The sequence below is a fragment of the Protopterus annectens genome, chromosome 11.part0, assembly GCF_019279795.1.
Source record: "Protopterus annectens isolate FY-2018-M chromosome 11.part0, PAN1.0, whole genome shotgun sequence".
Lineage (NCBI taxonomy): Eukaryota > Metazoa > Chordata > Ceratodontiformes > Protopteridae > Protopterus > Protopterus annectens.
This window is the reverse complement of record NC_056745.1, coordinates 723,452,387-723,471,217: the sequence shown is the minus strand read 5'-3', so window position 1 is coordinate 723,471,217 and position 18,831 is coordinate 723,452,387. Positions and strand designations below refer to the sequence as shown.

Genomic DNA, 18,831 nt, shown 5'->3' with positions numbered 1-18,831 from the left:
ATTGGGACACACCAGTTTATTTTTACAGAGTTGTAATTAGTTGGGAAAAGTTGTAAAGATTTGTTTTTTTGAGGGGTTGTTGTGGCCTATATCTAGCCAATCGATATTTACATCACCTAGAATGATGGTTCCATTATCTATATTTTGGAAAGTCCAGGCAAGTATGTTTTCTAATATTGGTATGTTGTTTCCTGGAGGAATATAAAGAGCAATTATGCAAATGTTTTTATGGTTAAGTTTTAATATAGAGATTAGTACTTCGGCTGGGGAGAAGTTGGGTGTTGGTTTTGAGTAGGGGATTAATGTGTAATTGGTAGGCAAAAGTATTGCTACTCCTCCTCCTCTCTTGTTGGGTCGTTCGACTCTCAGGCATGAGTAGCTTGGGGGGAGAAATTCAATGTCTCTTGTATATGATTTCAATCAGGTTTCAGTAGCTGCTATAATATCTGGTTGTTCTTAGAAATTGAGGCATGGAGTTCAGGTAATCTTGTTCCGAAGGCTTTGGAGATTTATGGTTGGTAGCATAAGAGATTTGCTAGGTTTGCTGGAGCTGAGGGGGGCTGGGTTGTATATCACCACACTGGGAAATAATGCTTTGGCAAGTTGTGTAGGTTATACTTCTCAGTTTTTTCCTAAACGTTGTGTAGTTGCTGCTGGTGGTATGATAAAGGGAGTGTCGTTGGAGAGGTAGAATTTTCACTTTGCATAGTACAGAGGTATTAGCTGTGAATAAGCTAGGGTGGATGTCTGTGTAACTTGATAATTGTGGATTATAGGTGCTGGTAGTACAGGTATGTGCAGGAGACATGTTGGGTGCCTGGAAAGTTGTGATTTTTGTTAGGAGAGAGAGAGTGTAAGTGAGAGAAGCAAGATCAAAGTAATAGTTGTGATGGACAATGATGGTGGTTGAGTGCAGTGTGATAAAGAATATGAGCAGGATAGAAGTAGTTTAGAGGATGGAGTACTATATGGGCTTATTTAGAAATGGGTGGGGAGGTAGTATACAGTAATGAGGAGGTATGATAGGGGAATAATTAGGGGGGTTATGGGATAGGTGGAAGAGAAGTATGGGAGGGGTCAGGCTAGGTATAAGGTTGATGTTATGGGGGGAGGGTGGGGATGGGGACGGAGAGGAGCGGAGTGAGCGTAGCGGGTTCAGCCCCACAGGGAGAAGACCTGAAAAAATTATCAGTTTAAAGGTGAGTACTGAGCTTAAAATATCAGTATCTAACAAAAGCTTAATTGAAGTAGCTCTGGAATACTTAAAAACAGCCAAACAGCCCTGTTTGTGCCTGCAGTGTAAATTAGAGAGTTGTGATTAGCCTAGAGACTATGCTGAAAGTAAAAGCAAAATTTACTAATGTAAACAGTAAAGGCTTGGGACTGTGTGTGTGTAAGGCTGATTCAAGGTATTGGCCCAGTCTAGTGTCAGTTGGCTGGAACCCTTCACTGATGTTGTGCATACACCTTTTAAGCCTTAAAACCTAACAAAAACTAAGTTGCAATTCACCTATTACAACAGAAAAGCTGTAGGGTGTCCGGTTCTTGCTTCCTGGAGTTTTATTTAGTTACGATAGCTTCAGTGGATGAAGTGGAAAATGTGTGTTGTAGTTAATCCCAAGTGGGGGTTGGGGGTCACGCATAAAAGAAACCCATATGTGTGTGTGTGTGTATATATATATATATATATATATATATATATATATATATATATATATATATATGTGTGTGTGTGTGTGTGTGTGTAGATATATTTATGTATATGTATGTACATTTGTTTGTGTGTATATATGTATATATATATATATATATATATATATATGTATATATACACACACGCACACATTCTATCTAGTACTAGTAATATGTCATGAGGTATTTTGTTTTATTGTTCTAAACCATCTTGTTCACAGCTGTTTCTAACATTTATATTTACCTGTGTATATTTGACTGCCAGTTGACTGAGTGATAACATAGCACTAACAGATATTTTCTGTTAACTTTCGCCTTGATTCACGTTTTCATTTGGGCTCTGAGCAAATTTTCTAACCTGGTTAGTGGACTGGGGCATCACCCCTGAAATGGACTTGTGTCTAGAGGTTCTTGGATTGTTAGCAGGTAAAGTGTTAAGATTTTTGTGTTTGCAGATAAGTGACTTCAGACTGTTTAACATTTTAACAAAAGCAGAATTTAACATTCTTGATATATTTCTATAGTACCATCAGTCTTTCACAATACAAAGCAAGCTGTTTTTACTTTGGTTATTACATTTTATGTAGTTAATGGTGTTACGCAATGTAGAATGAGTGTATCCATAAAATTAACTTGTACAAACCAGTGCATAAGGAATTTAGGAGTTTCATGTTAACACCACATGTTAAGGCAATGAGTTGTTAACAAGTCGAGGGGTTGAGTCATTCACTTTAAACTTGCATACTACGGTACTTAAGTTGCTTAGGCATTCTGGTGCTTCTGGATCACCATTGGAGAGAGAGAGAGAGAGGTGTTAGTGGAATTGTGTTTAAATGAGCAGCATTTAAGAAAATGCAAAATAAGATTCAAATATATGACCAGTTTTGAAATTCAGAATTAATGTATACTGTTTAATGGTTTAGGCTTTTTATAGATGTTGAGAGCTTTTTTTTGTTTGATCATTTATATATTTTTTCTTGTTAACTTGTAGAATCCAATGGATCTGTTCACAATAGAAAAGAAATTGAATCAGTGCCAGTACAGCACCAAGGCAGAATTTGTATCAGATATGAATTTGATTTTTGAAAATTGTCTGCGGTACAATGGTGAAAGTAGTGGTAAGGATAATTTTATTTATTGTTTTTACTAAGTGGCTCAGGAATGCTTTTGTAAATACATAACTTGCATTTACCGTAATCTGCAATTTACGAAGCCAATTAAAATTGTAATTCAGCTAGCTTGTAATGGAATTAAGGCATAAACTTACTTGGGTGATCTACTGTGAGAAGCTGCAGGTTATGATAAAGATATGTTAAGTCTTGCTGCTTAAAACATGAATATAATCAGATGTTTATTTTTCGTAACTCAGCATATTTTTATAGTCTTGACTCTTTGGTATTTGTGAAGCTGTCATACAAGGGGTATGTACTGAATTGCTATTTACTACTAAAGTAATAATGTTTTAACATTCTGTGACTGAATAAAGTGGTTGAGGAACTCTTTCTGTAGCATTCAGATTTACATTTTTGTTGTGTCACAGTGACTGGGTTGTCTAGAGGTCTGCTGTAGAAGGTTGATTTTTTTTTTTAATTAAAACATACAGATTTGTCTTATAATCCAGTGGTGCTGAAGTCTAATAGGTCAATCTGTTGACTAAATGTAACTTTTTGTTTGAAGGACAACTGCAAAGTTTATTACCCACAAAGGAGGGAATTGTTATCTTTCTGTGGGGAGGACTATTTGCACGTAGTGCATCATAAGTTCATTGTTGCTTACTAGGCTAACGACTACAAGGGCCTTTTTAAGCCTAGCCATGCATCCCAAATCTCTGACAAGATGTTTTGTTTTTCACTGTTGCAGTCATCACATTTGGGTTATCCCTGCCAGGGTAGCCCTCGGCCGGCCCGAATATCAGAGGCTTAGTATTTCAGCGTCTGTTGCTGTCACTTCAGGACTGATGTCAGGTCATCAGTAGTATAAAGTAAGGCATCCAGTGTGATTACATCAGTCTTTATTGCTGTGGAGCCCGAAGCAGAAGCAATTCACACGAGTGCTGGTCGGCCGCTACCTGAGTTTCGTTTTCCAAATTGAAGCTGAAGTCTTCTAAAGCTAAGTACCCCGTTGGGGATCCTTTTTTCTTGCACTAACTGATGTCAGAAAAAGTTAAAAAGTCTCGCCTGTGGAAAGCAAATACCACACCTAGACTTTCTTACTGTGTCACTTGCTTAGGCCCAGACCACGATCTCCTCCGCTGTCACTTCTGTGCTTTGTTCAATGCCAGAACTATCCATCGTTGGGCCCTTATTTTAGCTAGATAGTTTCACTTACAGTCCTCGAATTCAGATATAGCTTCAGTAAACCATCCGACAGCAGATATTTCTGAATAAACTGTGATAGAGACAGACTGCACAAGTCCAGACCTTCTGACGATGCTCCCGTTAAGCTAGTCATCAGTACTCCGGTTCCCAGTGAGGCTGTTACGCAGCCGCTGATGCCCACTTCTGTGGAGTCGCACGCAGCTACCGAGACCCTTTCGGAGTCTGGTATGCTGCAAAACTGTTTGGATAAGGATCCTGTGGTTGTCTCTACCTTGGCTGGGTCCAGATCTGCTGAGCATGCTCCGGCTTCTGAGGAAGTCCTTCACACTACTGATTCTTGACACAAACCGATGACTTCTTTTGCAACTAACGTTCTTTCGAAAACTACTGAGTTTCTTAGGCCCAGGTTACAAAACACACTCAAGAAACCAACCAAATCTCAGGCACTTCCTTCCTTGCCTCAGTCTCAAATGCTTAAAATGGCAGTAGACCTTATCACGCTGATCAGGGGAAGCCAAGCAACCACTTCCAAAAGAAAAACACATCTGTCCCCTCTAGTTATGTCTGAACAGGAGTGTGATGATTCTGATGCATCTGAGTATGAAGACATGCAACCCCTTTCTGCTTATGAGGATTCTGATGCATAGGATTCCATTCCTTCAGCCTCTCCCCGAGACGATTTTTCCTTTGGGGAAACCCTTCACACTTTAAGGGAGCATTTCCAGTGAGAAAGTCAGGACTACCCTCAGTCTAAAAAGAGGACAGGGAATTCTTAGAACTTCCACAGCAGAGACCCGTGGCCATCCCCCCTACTCCTGGATGGTTGTGGAGGATGCTTTCCTGAAATTCAGCTTGACTCCTGACACTTTCCCTCCTGCACCCAGAAAACCAGACAAGTATTAAAGTCCCTGACTCTCACATTTCTTTTTAAAAATCCTACTGCTGACCCTGAGGTAATTTCTCAAAGGCCTAAAGAAATTAAAGCAACCTCTGCTAAGAATCCCACCCTCTCAGATAGGGATTCCCAAGCAATAGACAGATGGGGTAAAAAAGTGTACACCTCCGCTCCACTTTCTGTCAGAGCACTAAATTGTCAGTTCCATATGCTAAAATTTCAGCAACATACCCTGGAACTCCTCAAACAAAAAATGTCTTCCTTTCCTGCTTGTGCAGAATCTAGACAGTTACAAGAGTTAATGCATTCTGCAAGTGAAGAAACTAAACACAACTTGCACTGTGGTTTTGATGCCCTAGAAGCTTCTTGCAGAGCAGCAGTCACCGGTTCTGTCCTTAGAAGACATGCATGGCTAAAGGAACAGTCCTTGCCAGTCCATGCTAAATCAAAATTGTTGCATGCCCCCTTACACAAAGACAACTTATTTGGCACTAAGGCAGAAGAGGTCTTAAAAACGATGGAAGAAAAAGCAAAATCTATGCAGACAGTTAAGGATTTCTTACAGGTCCAGCCACCCAGGTTCAGCAGGCATTGTCCCTCCAAGCACTGGTCCTTTCCTGCTCCCACCAGGTCAGTTCAGCCCAGACCGTGGGGAACCAGACCCCACAGACACCAGCCACAGGGAATGCAGAGATCTAAGCAGTGGACTACCTCCACTTCAAAATCAGGGAATTCTAAGCCACCCCCTTATACTAAGAACTCACAATGACTCTCCTGCCCCACCCTCTCAACTTACCCCTAGGAGGAAAACTCTCCTTCCATGCAAACACCTGGGCCACCATCACCAACGACCGCTGGGTTCTCAACATTGTGTCGCAAGGATACAAATTTTCTTTTCACACCCTTCCAACTCCAGAAGAGTTCCCAGACGTACCTCAATACCAGTGGGCAGAGGCACAAAAGCAAGTCCTTTTCCTGCTGTCCATGAGGGCAGTAGAGCAAGTTCCTGCAGAACAGAAAGGCCGAGGTTTCTAGTCCAGACTATTTCTGGTACCCAGGAAAGAGGGCACCTGGCCCCCCCATCCTCTGACTATCCATTCTAAACACCTTCCTGGCGATCCCAAAATTCAAAATGCTCACCCTCCAGCAGCTGCTACCCATGCTGTCCAAGGATGTTTGGCTAGCCACCCTAGACCTAAAGGAGGCCTACCTTCACATCCCTGTCAGGGAATCATGCAGGAAATATCTCCGTTTCAGGTTGGGATCTCAGCATTTTCAGTTCTTTGCCCTTCCCTTTGGTTTATCTACTGCTCCCAGAGTTTTCACAAAATGTCTGGCTCCGGCCATTGCCTTTTGCAGACAAAGGAATATCCAGATTTACCCATACTTGGACAACTGCCTAATTCAGGCTGACAGCCAGGAAAAGCTGCTCAAGCACCTGGCCTTTGTGAAGTCCCTACTAACCTCCCTAGGGTACAGTCTGTGAAAAGAAATTGAAACAGGTACCCACCCAAAGGATTATATTCCTGGGAGCAAACCTGGATACAGCATCCCAGATGGCATTCCTTACACCAGAAAAGCAAACCTTCCTGGCAGCCTACTTCTTTCAACTAGCCACCAGACCCCAACTATCTGCAAGGAAAATCTTCCAAGCAATGGGATTCATGGCATCTTGCATTCCACTCCTTCCATATGCCAGACTGCATGTGAGGGAACTTCAGTGGTACCTAAAAAGCTTTTGGTGTCAACACTCTCAAGACGTGGTAACTCTTATACCTAGCCTCAGAAAAGATTTTCTTTGGTGGGCAACAGCATGCTCCCTCAACAAAGGACAACGTTTCTCACCACCCCACGCTGCCCTGACCCTCACCACAGATGCATCAGATTATGCCAGGGGTGCACACCTGGACAGCAGGTCCATACAGGGCCAATGGAGCCCATAGCAAATCCATCTGCACATCAACCAAAAACAGATGATAGTTGTCCAGCACGCCGTGATAGCCTTCAAGCCCCTTCTCTCCCCAAGGGCTCTCCTGATCAAAAGACACAACTGTGATGTGGCATATCAACAAGCAAGGAGGGACTCTGTCCCTACCCTCTATGCAGGCTGGCCATGACCCTTTGGCACACAGCCTGTGCCGTGCAACTCCACCTGTTGACACACTTCCTTCCGGGTTCCCTCAACTCTCTGGCAGATCACTTAAACAGAAATCTTCTGGACACACATAAGTGGCAGCTCAACAGAAGAACCTTCGCCCTATTAACCAGAAATGGGGCACCCTGAAGGACGAACTCTTTGCCTCCCACACCCAACCATCTGCTCATCAAGTTCTGCACGTGGGAGCATCACTGCATGGCTTGGAAAGTGGATGCTCTGTCCTTCCCCTTGGTCAATCTATTGGTCTCTGCCTTTCCTGCACTACCTCTCATCCTCATGGTACTTCTCAAAATAAAGGAGGAAAAAACGACAATTCTTATAGCTCCACACTGGCCTCGCCAGCATTGGTACCCCTTACTGCGCAGCCTGTCCCCTCTGCCACCTTGGCATCTCCCTCAGATTCCAAACCTCCTTACCTAGAGGGAAGGGTAATTCATGCATCCCCAATTGCAGACACTCAATTTGGCAGCTTGGCTTATTCCCTAACCCTCGATCAATCTGCCAACCTCAGCAAACAGGTTCTAGATGTTATACATGAGGCCAGACACCCTAGCACTAGGACGTCTTATGCTGACAAATGGAAAAGCTTCTGCACCTGGAGTCAGGCTAAGGGAGCCAATATGGCACAGCCCTCCCTCCCTCTCATCCCCGGATTACTTAGCTGACCTGCTACACAGTGGACTGTCCTTTTCCTCTCTTAAAATTCATGCCTCTGCTATCTCTACTCATTTTCCCACTGAGCAGCCCCTTTTCTCAAACCCTCTGATCAAATGATATCTAAGAAGGGCTAGCAACTTGAAGCCACTCAGAAGATCACCAACCCCAGCTTGGGACCTTAACTTTGTATTGGAAATGCTCACCAACCCCCCTTCGAACCTGCCTCTTCAGCAGAGCTAAAAATTTCTCTCCTGGAAGACAGCTTTCCTTCTGGCCATCACTTCACCCAGAAGGGTCTCTGAGCTGCAAGCACTCATGGCTGTGGAACCCTTCATCGTTTTCCATGCTGACAGGGTACCCCTCAGGACTTCATCCTTCATGCCCATGGTGATGTCCACTGTGGCTCTCAACCAATCCATTCATTTGCCCACCTTTTTCCCTAACCCACAGGAAAGTGGGAAAGGATCCTGCACACTCTAGATGTGCACAGACAGCTCATATTCAATCTAGACAGGACTAAATCCTTCAGAAAGTCTGATCAGTTGCTGGTTAGCTTTGCTACAGGGGCAGAGGGCAAAGCCATCTCCAAACAAACCATTTCCAAATGGATAGCACACTGCATCCATTTTTGCTACAAACAACATGGAAAGCTTCCCGCCAAGGGGATCAGGGCTCACTCCACCAGAGCAGCCGCCACCTCTGCAGCTTACCTTAGAGGAGTCCCCACCAGGGACATCCTGGAGGTTGCCACCTGTTTACACCTTCACCAAACATTACACCTGCCTGTCTTCTCCAAGTCCAGGGCAGGGTTTGCCTCTGCTGTCTTGCAGGGCATCCTAGCCAGCCCCTGTTTTTTTGACTGTCTCCACCCTTTTCCTTAGCTTTGGGAATCAACCCAAATGTGATGACTGCAACAGTGAAACACGAAGAACATAGTACGGTTGTGTACACTTACCATAAATGTAGATGTTTGAGTGTATTCACTGTTGCAGTCCTGGTTTCCCTCCCTCCATCCCCCCTTCTCTTTCCTTACAAGGGACATATTGGTATTTACTTTCTACTGGTGGGGTTCTTCCACCAGAACCTGGCTCCCACTTGGGGGGCTCCTGACATGTTAGGGCAAGAAAAACTGATGTAATGGCTTTGGCTGCCTTACTTTATACTACTGACAACCTGACTTCAGTCCTGAAGCGACGACAACTGATGCAGACATACTACGCCTCTGGTATTCGGTCGGCCGAGGGCTACCCTGGCAGGGATAACCCAAATTTGATGACTGCAACAGTGAATACACTCTTAACATCTACATTTATGGTAAGTGTACACAACTGTACTTTCTGATGCCCTTGATAAGTGTAAGCATGGGGCCTAGGAGATGAACCATTTACAGGTTACCTCTGTCCACTAGAGACATAGGCGCCAGCAGGGATGAATTTCCAGTTTCCCATCCCAATTGCCCAAGTTACACTTGAATTGGGTTAGGGAGGAACTCTGCTTCACATGGATGAGGAGCCTGTTCCATAGTCTGGGTAGTCTCTGGTATACATACCTCTCTCCAGCAAGTCCTATTTGTATCACAGGCAAGGATTAAGTCTTTAGAATGGATAATTCTAGCGCTGTTTATGTGGATATGCAGGAGGTCCATCAGAGTTGGGTCTGACAATGCCTTGTATGCCAGGCATAGATTTCCACTCAAAAGCCTGTTGTAGACAGGATACAGAGATAGGGCATTGAGGCCTTCTGCATAGGACATATCACTTATGCAGTGTATTCTTTTAGTGAGTAACCTCTGTGGACGTTCCAGTTGTTGGATATGCCTGGTTATAGGTGCATACCAGATGGGGCATTGTACTCCGTGATGGGTCTGAATGCTGAATACAGTGGAGCAATGACTTCCTTGGTCTTGGATACTGCACCTTTGTTTTTAAGTTGCACAACATAGAATGATTTCCTCACCACTGTGTAGACATGTGATGAAAACGGGCTTCTACTCGCTGCTCGTCACCTTACTGATTTTTCAGTCAGTAGATGCCTCACTACGCAAGAGGAATGCTAGTCTGTCATTGCTTGCTGCATCATTTAATACATTTAAACATAAAAGGGTAAACCCATGCTGTACTTCACTTTCTCACCAATTTGAAAATTGTTTCTCAACTGCTTTTTTTTTTCGCAGGCTTAGCTATATGGGTTCTATCTTGCCAAAGATATAGCAGATGGGGCTTCCAAAGTTTCAGGGCAACTTCCACATGCCCAAACTGTCAGCTTATGCTGGGCTAACTTATAGACAAGTTTGGATACAAACACATTCAGATCTTTACTGCTGTCAGAGTATGCTTCTCTGACGCTTCCAATGATTGACGGTCTCCTTGTGTTTTCTTTTGCTGGGTGGATAAATTCCTACTGATAAAAAAAATTGTAATTTTCTTAATTTTGTTGATGTTTTTTGCTCCTCTTAAGGAAGGTTATTGTAAAGCTAGGAGTCTTATGTTTTAATGGACTGTCTTGAGACTGTAACATACTTTTAAAAAGAGCACACTTTTTTTCCTGTTAATTATAACATTTTAAAGTAGTGTAAAGTAACTAAAAGCATTCTTTCTGTGGTGAAATGTGGGCTGTAGAGTGTGCTGACAATTGCTGCTCATCTTCCCCAGGAAGGAGACACCATTTTTTGCTTGATCATGGGACAGGGTACCAGTCCTACAGTCGGTCCATCTTCCAGCCACAAAAAGCCTTTGTTACAACAGCAAGCTAGCAATTTGCCTCAGCTGCAGGTGAATGGCTCTCCTCTGATCATTTGTTGTACCTCAAACCACTCTTTTACCCTGGGTGCCTCTAGTGCAGCACCTACAGCTACTGTGGACCAGGGATTATCCACATCCTCTGTGGCTGTTGGGGTCCTCACAGTGGTCAAGAAAGAGCCATCCTTGTCAGTCTTGGGAGAGGGAACAGGAAAGGTTTCCTTATTTTGTCAGAATGCTATACCCATCTCTGGGGAAGAAGCTGCTGCTATTAGTGAGTAACATGGTCGTCCCCATTTTTCTGTCAAAAAGAAACAGAAATCCAAACATCTATCTACTCAGTTTTCTTTGGATAGGAATAGTTTACTGGGTCTGGCTAAGGATTTGATTCAGTCTCCTGATCCTTCTTGTAGTTTCTTGTAAAAGAAAGAAGAATTCCTCTTTTCCTGAAGAGTTTCAAGATTCTGGATCTGAACAGGAAGATGCAGGGATGAATACAGGGTTTTTTCCTTATGTTTTTTTTTCAAGACACTGAGTGGAGCTCAGTTTCTGATTCTCCCTCTGTGTATTTTTTTCTGTGACACTGTTACTAGTGTGTGCCAGTATTTTCAGTGGCTGAACACTGAGGTGCCTTAATCCCTCAGAAAATACTATGAGTTGTTAAAGGAGGATTTTCCAGAACCTACACCCATTCCATCTGCTCTCTCGGCTTTCGAGGATGTGTGTTAACTTAGCTAGTTTAGATTGTTAAATACAGCCATTTCGTGTGTGTGTGTGTGTGTTTCTGTTTCCACAGCTGACAGGGCTTCAAAAGGTGCATGGAGTGTGGACGTAAACTGCCTCTCCAGTACCCACACTCCCTCTGTCCCTGCTGTTTAGGGACCAGTGATTTGGATGCTTCATGCCAGGCATGTCATCATTCAGTGCCAGAACGTTGCAAACAAGATGGGAGAAGAGAATTGCGAAGAGAGACTATCCTCCCCAGACAGGGACTGCTGCTTCTCCTTCCTCAACAACCACCTCTCCAAGAAACAAGAAGTCGTCAAGAGAGAAGGCAGATAAAGTATAAAGGACTCCAGACTGGACAAGTCCAAAGAGAAAACAAAGAATAATGACACAGAAGACTCCCTGAAGTCCCACAAGAGGTCACCAGATCCATTTTTGTCTTTGGAATGTGGTCTAAAAGTACCTAGACTATCAAAGCCGACTGTCTTGGCAGCAACCATCTACTCTCTTCCATTTTTCACAGGAGCCAACCAGTTCCAGTCTGCAGTTTTACAAAACAAGAGATATTCCCTACCACTGTTGATGGTGTTATCGCCCCAGTCCTCGAAGTATAAAAGAACAGGGCATTGACAGAATGATGAGAAAATTTCTCAGAATGCAGATTCAGCTCAGGCTTCTATTGGTACCATTCTCATGGAATATACAGAGTACTGATCCTTCTATTCCTCCTCTAATTTCTTGTCTGGAACCAGTTCTCGCCCATTGCTGCTGGAAGCTTTGGGGCCTGATCTGTCCCGGCGTACCTGCACTGGAGCTGACAGTTCAGGTGACTTTGACTTTGGTTTCGTACCTATTTCTGGTCTGACATGTTCAGATCTGTGGAGTTTATGAGCCAAAGGTTTGGTGTCGAGGCTCAGGGGAGGATTCGACTCCAAAACTTTTGGAGCTGTCTCTTCTCCTTGGCTCTTCAGAATTAGATAGCTCAGCACTTGTATCAGCCTCTGAGTCGAGACCCATTAATTCTGAGGTTTCCCTTTTGGTTCCGAGGATAGGAATTTTTGAGGGTTTCCAGTGGGTCCTTTCTATGCCAAAGTAAAAAGCGCTCTCCAGGATCATCGCTGTCCGAACCTGGACTAGAATCAGCTTCTGTTTTATCGTCCTGTCAGACAAGGACAGTCCATTCCACAGGCTTCCCAAACAAATTGCTATATAAGCTCCCAGTCTGATTCTGAACCCTCTGATCTTCACCCTCAGACTGTACATAGAAGTCAAATGTGTAGATGAAAACAGTTCTTCATCAGCATCTCTCACCAGAGTCACTAATTTGGAGGAAGGTGAAGGCTCCTCAAGATTCCCCCTCTGAAAACATCACCTTTGGCAAAATTCTGGAATTGATAAAATAGAGGGGAATGGTCTGCAGTTAGCCCTTCTTTACAAGTCAGCTTTCCTGCATACCTTTGGGTCAGGTCATCTTCTTTCTGGGAGGTACTAGCCGTTGATCCATTCATTTATTTGATGGCTTGATGGGCATGGAAGTACCCTGATGGTAGTGGAACCTATCCCAAAAAAAGTCAGGTAGAATTTTCTCTCCTACAGACAAGAAGCACTGGGCCAAAGATCTTCTGGTAGATGTGATGGTTGTAGTGGCGACCACAGAGTGGGAACTGTCTGAATAGAGTTCCTCTGTCCATCTCCTTAATAGGGAGTCTATGTGGGGGATAACATCTTACCAGTTATTGATGGACATAACATTCTTTTAGATGAAGGTGCCTGCATGGACTATGTTGAGTCTGACGTTATGTTACCATCTGTTCTTAACACGACCATTAACATTGATGGTTTGTGTGATGAGAATGATGATCACCAAGATTCAGCTGATTTTATTAGTCCTGTTATACTGGTTAACAGCACTGGTGATTTTATGTTTTATAATTTTTCGTCAGTGACTGTCCCGAATGATTTAATTGAACTACTGTCTAAAGGATATACATATGTTCCTAAAAACAACTTTGACTTGGTTACTACGACTTTGGACATTAAGTTTTTCACTCGAAAGTTGAATTTTAATTTGATGCTTGGAGGTTATGAGGGAAACAATGGTACTTTAAATCCGTTTCGTGTTCCCAGTGTATTTAATCCCCCCTTGCACCCATTAATCCAACTTTTTGAAACCATATGCGAGTTAGATTTGAGACATAACGCAAAATACTGTACAAATGTTAAAAACCTTAGTGACACCAATAAGGAGAAAGATCTTTTAGAGTTTGTCAGACTTTACAATTTACGTATTTGTAAGCCTGACAAGGGGGGAGGAGCTGTAATATTTGATCAAGACGACTTTTTCAATAGGATGACTGATTTAGTTAACAACGAGGCATATGAGGAGAGTTCTAGATCTGAGGTTAATAGGGCATACTCCTCGATTAGAAACAGTATTGAAGATATGTACATTGAAGGTAGACTTCATGAAGATCAGTACAACTACATGTTAACTCTACATCCTAGATATCCTAGGTTATTTGGAATACCCAAAATCCACAAGAACACCAACCACCCCCCTATGCGCCCCCTTGTGGATAGTCGTGGGTCACCAACTTACACTTGTGCTAAATTTGTCGATTCAATATTGAAGAAATATCTAAAAGACGAAGAGCACATATGTAAAGACTCATGGTCTTTTCTAGCTAAAATTGATACATTAGAATATGACGCCAACTGCAATTTTCTGACAGTTGACGTCAAAGATCTATATACTTGCATTCCGCATGATATAGCGACTGAATGGGTGGCTACTACCTTAAAAAGGAAAAAAGCTTCCATGGGGGAAACTTCATTGGTAATAGAATTGCTTGAAATTATCTTACACAACAACTATTTTATGTTGGGTGATAATTTCTTTTTGCAGAAAGTTGGGGTGGCGATGGGTTCCCCCTGTGGTGCCAGTATAGCTAACATCGTGATGGCACAGTGGGAGAGAGAACGTGTTTAACAACAGTTTCTTGAATGGAAAAATCTGTTTTTATACCAGATACCTAGATGATATTTTTATCATGATTAGAGGTGGTGAAAGTTTAGGCCGAAGTATTATTGAGATATTTAATACTTCAACATCTTTTTTTAAATTTACATCTACATTTAGTGCAAGAGCTGTAGCTTATTTGGACATCTGGTTAGAGAAGAACAATGACCTAAAAGCCTATGTAGCTACCATTCACAGGAAAACTACATATTCCAACTCACTCTTACATTTTTCTAGTTGTCACCCTAACTTTCAGAAGAGATCAGTCGTTAAGGGACAACTTGTAAGAGCTGCCCGTATTGCAAGTCTGGACACTGATTTTGAAGCCGAATGTGACAACTTAAAATCTATGTTCACCCTTAGGGGATACCCATCTTCTTTATTGGAAGCTCTTATTAAAGAAGTTACAGTTAAAAGACAGAGAGAACAGTATAGGCCTATTTTGGGTGCCCATAGTGAAGCATTGAGTATAGTGGAAGGAATTAATGTCGGCCTTCCCTTTAATTTAACTAATGTTTCTATGAATAGTGACATTAAAATTGAAAAAGAAAGTTGTCCTAGATTGATTTTAACTTTTAACATCAATAGTTACATGATGGTGGACATTATTAAAAAGAATTGGGATATTTTTAAAACCAATTCTTTATTATACAATAAAGTGGGGGGTTACCCTGAAATTACCTTTAGACATGGTAAAAATTTGAAGAATTTGCTTGAATTACCCCCTGTTAGTTTAGTAAGAACACCAGGTATGTTTAAGTGCCAAAGTTGTAACAGATGTAACAGTATACTTGAAACAAACAAGTTTAAAATGAATGGGAAACTTTACGGGTTAAAATTTAGAACTAATTGTAATTCACGTATGGTAGTGTATCTTGCACTTTGTCAACAATGTCCCGGTTTCTACGTTGGGAAAACCAAACGTAGACTCTGGGACCGTATTTACGAACATCTTTATGCAATTAAAAAAGATAAACAAGAAAATGCACTGGCAAAACATATTTCAGTATGGAAGGACCATCAGTTTAAATTTTTAATAATTGACCAAGTTGTAGACCAACAACAGGGAGCTCCATTACACTTGTTACTAGAGGAGAAAGAACTGAAATGGCAGATCAAATTGAATTCTTATTCATATCCAGGACTTAATGATCAGTGTTCAATCAGTTGTTTGTTAAAGTTGAAAAGTTTAAGGTAAAATTAACATTACATGTTGAAAAGCTTTTAGATACTTTAGAAACATACAGTGTGTCTTTTAATTTATACTTTTTCTAAATATATTTATATACTGTGAGGTTCTTATTTACAACTGGAAAGTATGAGTTAAAGAACACTGCTATATTTTATACAAGTCCAGTACGTTGTTTTTATCTCTTTAATTTTTATGTGGGAGTACTGTTTTCCTAAATTTTAACTTGAAGCAGCTTGATTTGATGTTGATTGATGTCAGCTGTTAGCTCTTGCTTTAGTATTTTTAAGCTTACTGAAGCAGTACACTTTGTGAAGTTCTGAGGAAGTCTACCTATTTAGGTAGACGAAAAGCGCTTTAACTTATTGGATTTTATCAGTGAATAAAGTGTCCGAGTGTTGTAAACAGTTTACTTTCCTGTGACTACAGCCTTCTTTGTTCCAGTGTGGTGTTTGTGTCGATTCTAAGGGAGTCTAGGGTGATAGATCGATTTAGGAAACTGAAGTATGCTTCAGCAACCTTTGCTCTTGGGATGCCGAATTATTTAACTCGTATCACCAGAGAATTGAAGGAAATATCCAAGTCTCTCTCAGGTGTTCTGGCAGTGGATGTCCAGAAGACTGTACATTCCCAACTATCCACCCTCCAATCTTCTTCTAGTGTAGTCATGTGTCTGCTCTTGAAAGCAGCTGATGGTGCAGCTAAGGCAGCAGATACAGGCATCTCCATACTCTCTCATGCCTGGGTGTGCCTTTGCAAAAAGCTTCGAGTTCCTTCATCAGTGCCCTCTTTGATGGGACCACACACTCTGATCCTAAAGTAAAAGACTCTCAACAGGAGTCAGCAAGATGGTAAGACACTCAGTCTCTGCAGATGCATCCACTTCTCCACACCCCAGAAATACTGCTCTAGGAATCAGCAGGCTGTGAAGAGGATGTGGTTCAGGAAGTCTGTCCTTAGCAATCCTGGCAACAAACCACCTCATGGTAGAGGAGGAGGTAACAATAATGGACTTTGCACCAGAGAGCAGACCACATAACCAGGTCTTTTGCAGGTCATTCTGCAAAAAGCCCTTTCAGCACCCCTGAAAAGTTGCTCATCTCCTGCACTCTGGAGGCAGTCGGCAAATGCTTTTCTGTACCTACAAGCCAGGAAAAACATAATCAGAGATTCATGGGTGGTAAGCATAATTTCTAGAGTTTATTCTACACCATTTTTTCTGCTGTCAAATGAAAGAAGGTTCCTGATGCTCCGCCCAGCCAATGAGAACTTTCAGCAACAGAAATTTCCAAGCTGCTAGAAAGTCATTTAACGAGTCCCCATAGATCAGCTAGAATCCAAAGTGTACTCACGGTTCTGTTTAATACCCAAGAAACCAGGGAACCCCCTCAGAGCCATTCTGGACCAGAGTCATTTGAATCCGTATGTGAGGCAAACAAAATTGTGGATTGTCGTGCTGCAGTCAATTTTGCCTCTACTGAGGAAGAATGACTGTATATGCTCAATTGATTTTAAAGACTCATACTATCATGTGAAGATAGAGAAGGGCTTGAGGAGGTTTCTCCATTTCTGGCTGGGAGCCAATCAGTTCAGAGCCTTGTCTTTTGGGCTCACCACAGCCCCTTTAAGTGTTCACCAAATCTGAAAGTGGTAGCAGCTTATCTGTGCCTACTAGGGATCCCAGTTTTGCCGTATCTCAACAATGGGTTTCTCTTTGCTGCAGCCAACAATCTTATTGCACCACCAGGACCTATTGCTCCAGCTGATGCAGAATGTAGGCATCACAGTCAACACTTCCAAAAGCCAGCTTACACTGTCTCAGCAGATAGAATCTTTCGGATGCCATCTGAACGCAACCTCACAGATTGCCCATCTTCTATTGTCCAGGGTTGGTTCTCTTCATATCACTGCAACTCAAGTTCTTCACAACCCCTGTCCATCAACAAGGCTGATCCTGTGCCTGTTGGGTCTTACTGCATCCACAATCCTCCTAGTCCCATTTACCAGATTCTGTACAAGGGTGCTGCAGTAGACTCCAGCGGTACAATGGTCTGAAAGGGTCTGTTCACGTCACACTAAAATAAGATTGACTCAGATTTGCAGGCAATACATTTCATATTGGACAAAGTCTCCTCCTGTTCTAGATGGATAAAAACCAAGCTCAAAGGAAGGTGCTGGAAGTACTTATAAACAGGAACAAAGCACCAGTTCAAACAACGAAGATGCAAACTATTTATTGGGCTGATACAAACTCCAAAAGCAAACAACAAATCCAACAGTACGCAGTGTATCACACTGTTCTAGATGGATGGCAACTCCAAACGGATACTCCAGTAGCAGTAGTGAACAACAGATTCTTTTCTAGAATGGGTGGTATTTTTTGAAGGGAAGACCGTCCAGGGCACATGGTCACATTTAGAGGTCAGTCTTCACATTAATGTTCGGAAGAATAGCAACAATTCTCCCAGAGTCATCCAGTGTTCTGGCAGACAGTCTGAGCAGATCTATCCTAATGGCTTACTATTGATCCCTCAATCCAACAGTGAAAAACTTGATCTTCAGTCACTGGAGCCAATCTTGCTATGATCTGTCTCTCCCATCTAAATAGTTATTTTTTCCAGATACCTCCACATTCACTGAGGGATGCTGTGGTCCACGGGTCTCCTTTATGCCTTTACCCCCATTTCCTGCAATGAACAGGTTTATACAGAAAGGAAAAATGCCCAAGGCCAAGGTGATCCTCATTGCCCCTTTCTGGCCTCTGCAGACACTGTTCCCATTCCTGTGACCTCTTCTAGTCCATTCTGCATGGAAACTGGATCAATATCCACATCTGTTGACTCACCTGTCCCGTCTAGTCCCCTACCACTACCAAAAAGGCATGGAATTTACCACATGGTTCCTCTAATTCTAACATTTGTCAGAGATGCTAGAATTTCCTTATTGGTTGCTCAGATTTTATCAGCATCTGAAAAACATGCCTCTACCAAAATGTACCACAGCAAATGGAAAAGGTTTTTTGTTTGGGCATCATCTAACAATCTAGACACTCTTTCAGCTTGTGTTCCCTCCATTTCTAGAGTTTTATCACAACTTTTTCACAATGGGTCTAGTTATTCCACTATCAAAGTTCAGTTGTCAGCCATTTTCATATAGGTGAAAGCAACTGTTCTGTAGCCTTTTTGAAAATTTCTAAACTTTCTAAAGCTTTCCTAAAGTGAACTTGTCTACTCCAACCCCCCAATCAGAGATCCAGCTCCTCCTTGGGACGTTACTGTCATGTTATAAGCATTGACTCAGCCACCATTTGAGCCAGCAGCATCAGTGGATTTAAAATAGCTAAGCACATATCAGAGATGCAAGCACTGTCCTACAAGCCTCCATATTTGTTTTTCTTAATGATAGGCTTTCACAGAGAGCTAATCCATCCTTCCTAAGA

At 42.3% G+C, this 18,831-nt stretch overlaps 1 protein-coding gene across 1 annotated transcript in view; it reads left to right on the top strand.

The window, feature by feature from the left end:
* The window catches only part of LOC122814988 (cat eye syndrome critical region protein 2 homolog), a 2,862,500-nt gene that overhangs the window by 2,283,802 nt on the left and 559,867 nt on the right, over nt 1–18,831 (top strand). Inside the window, exon 17 of the mRNA XM_044087243.1 lies at nt 2,684–2,810. Within this exon, the coding sequence (XP_043943178.1) occupies nt 2,684–2,810 (127 nt within the window). The remainder of the gene's footprint in view (nt 1–2,683; nt 2,811–18,831) is intronic.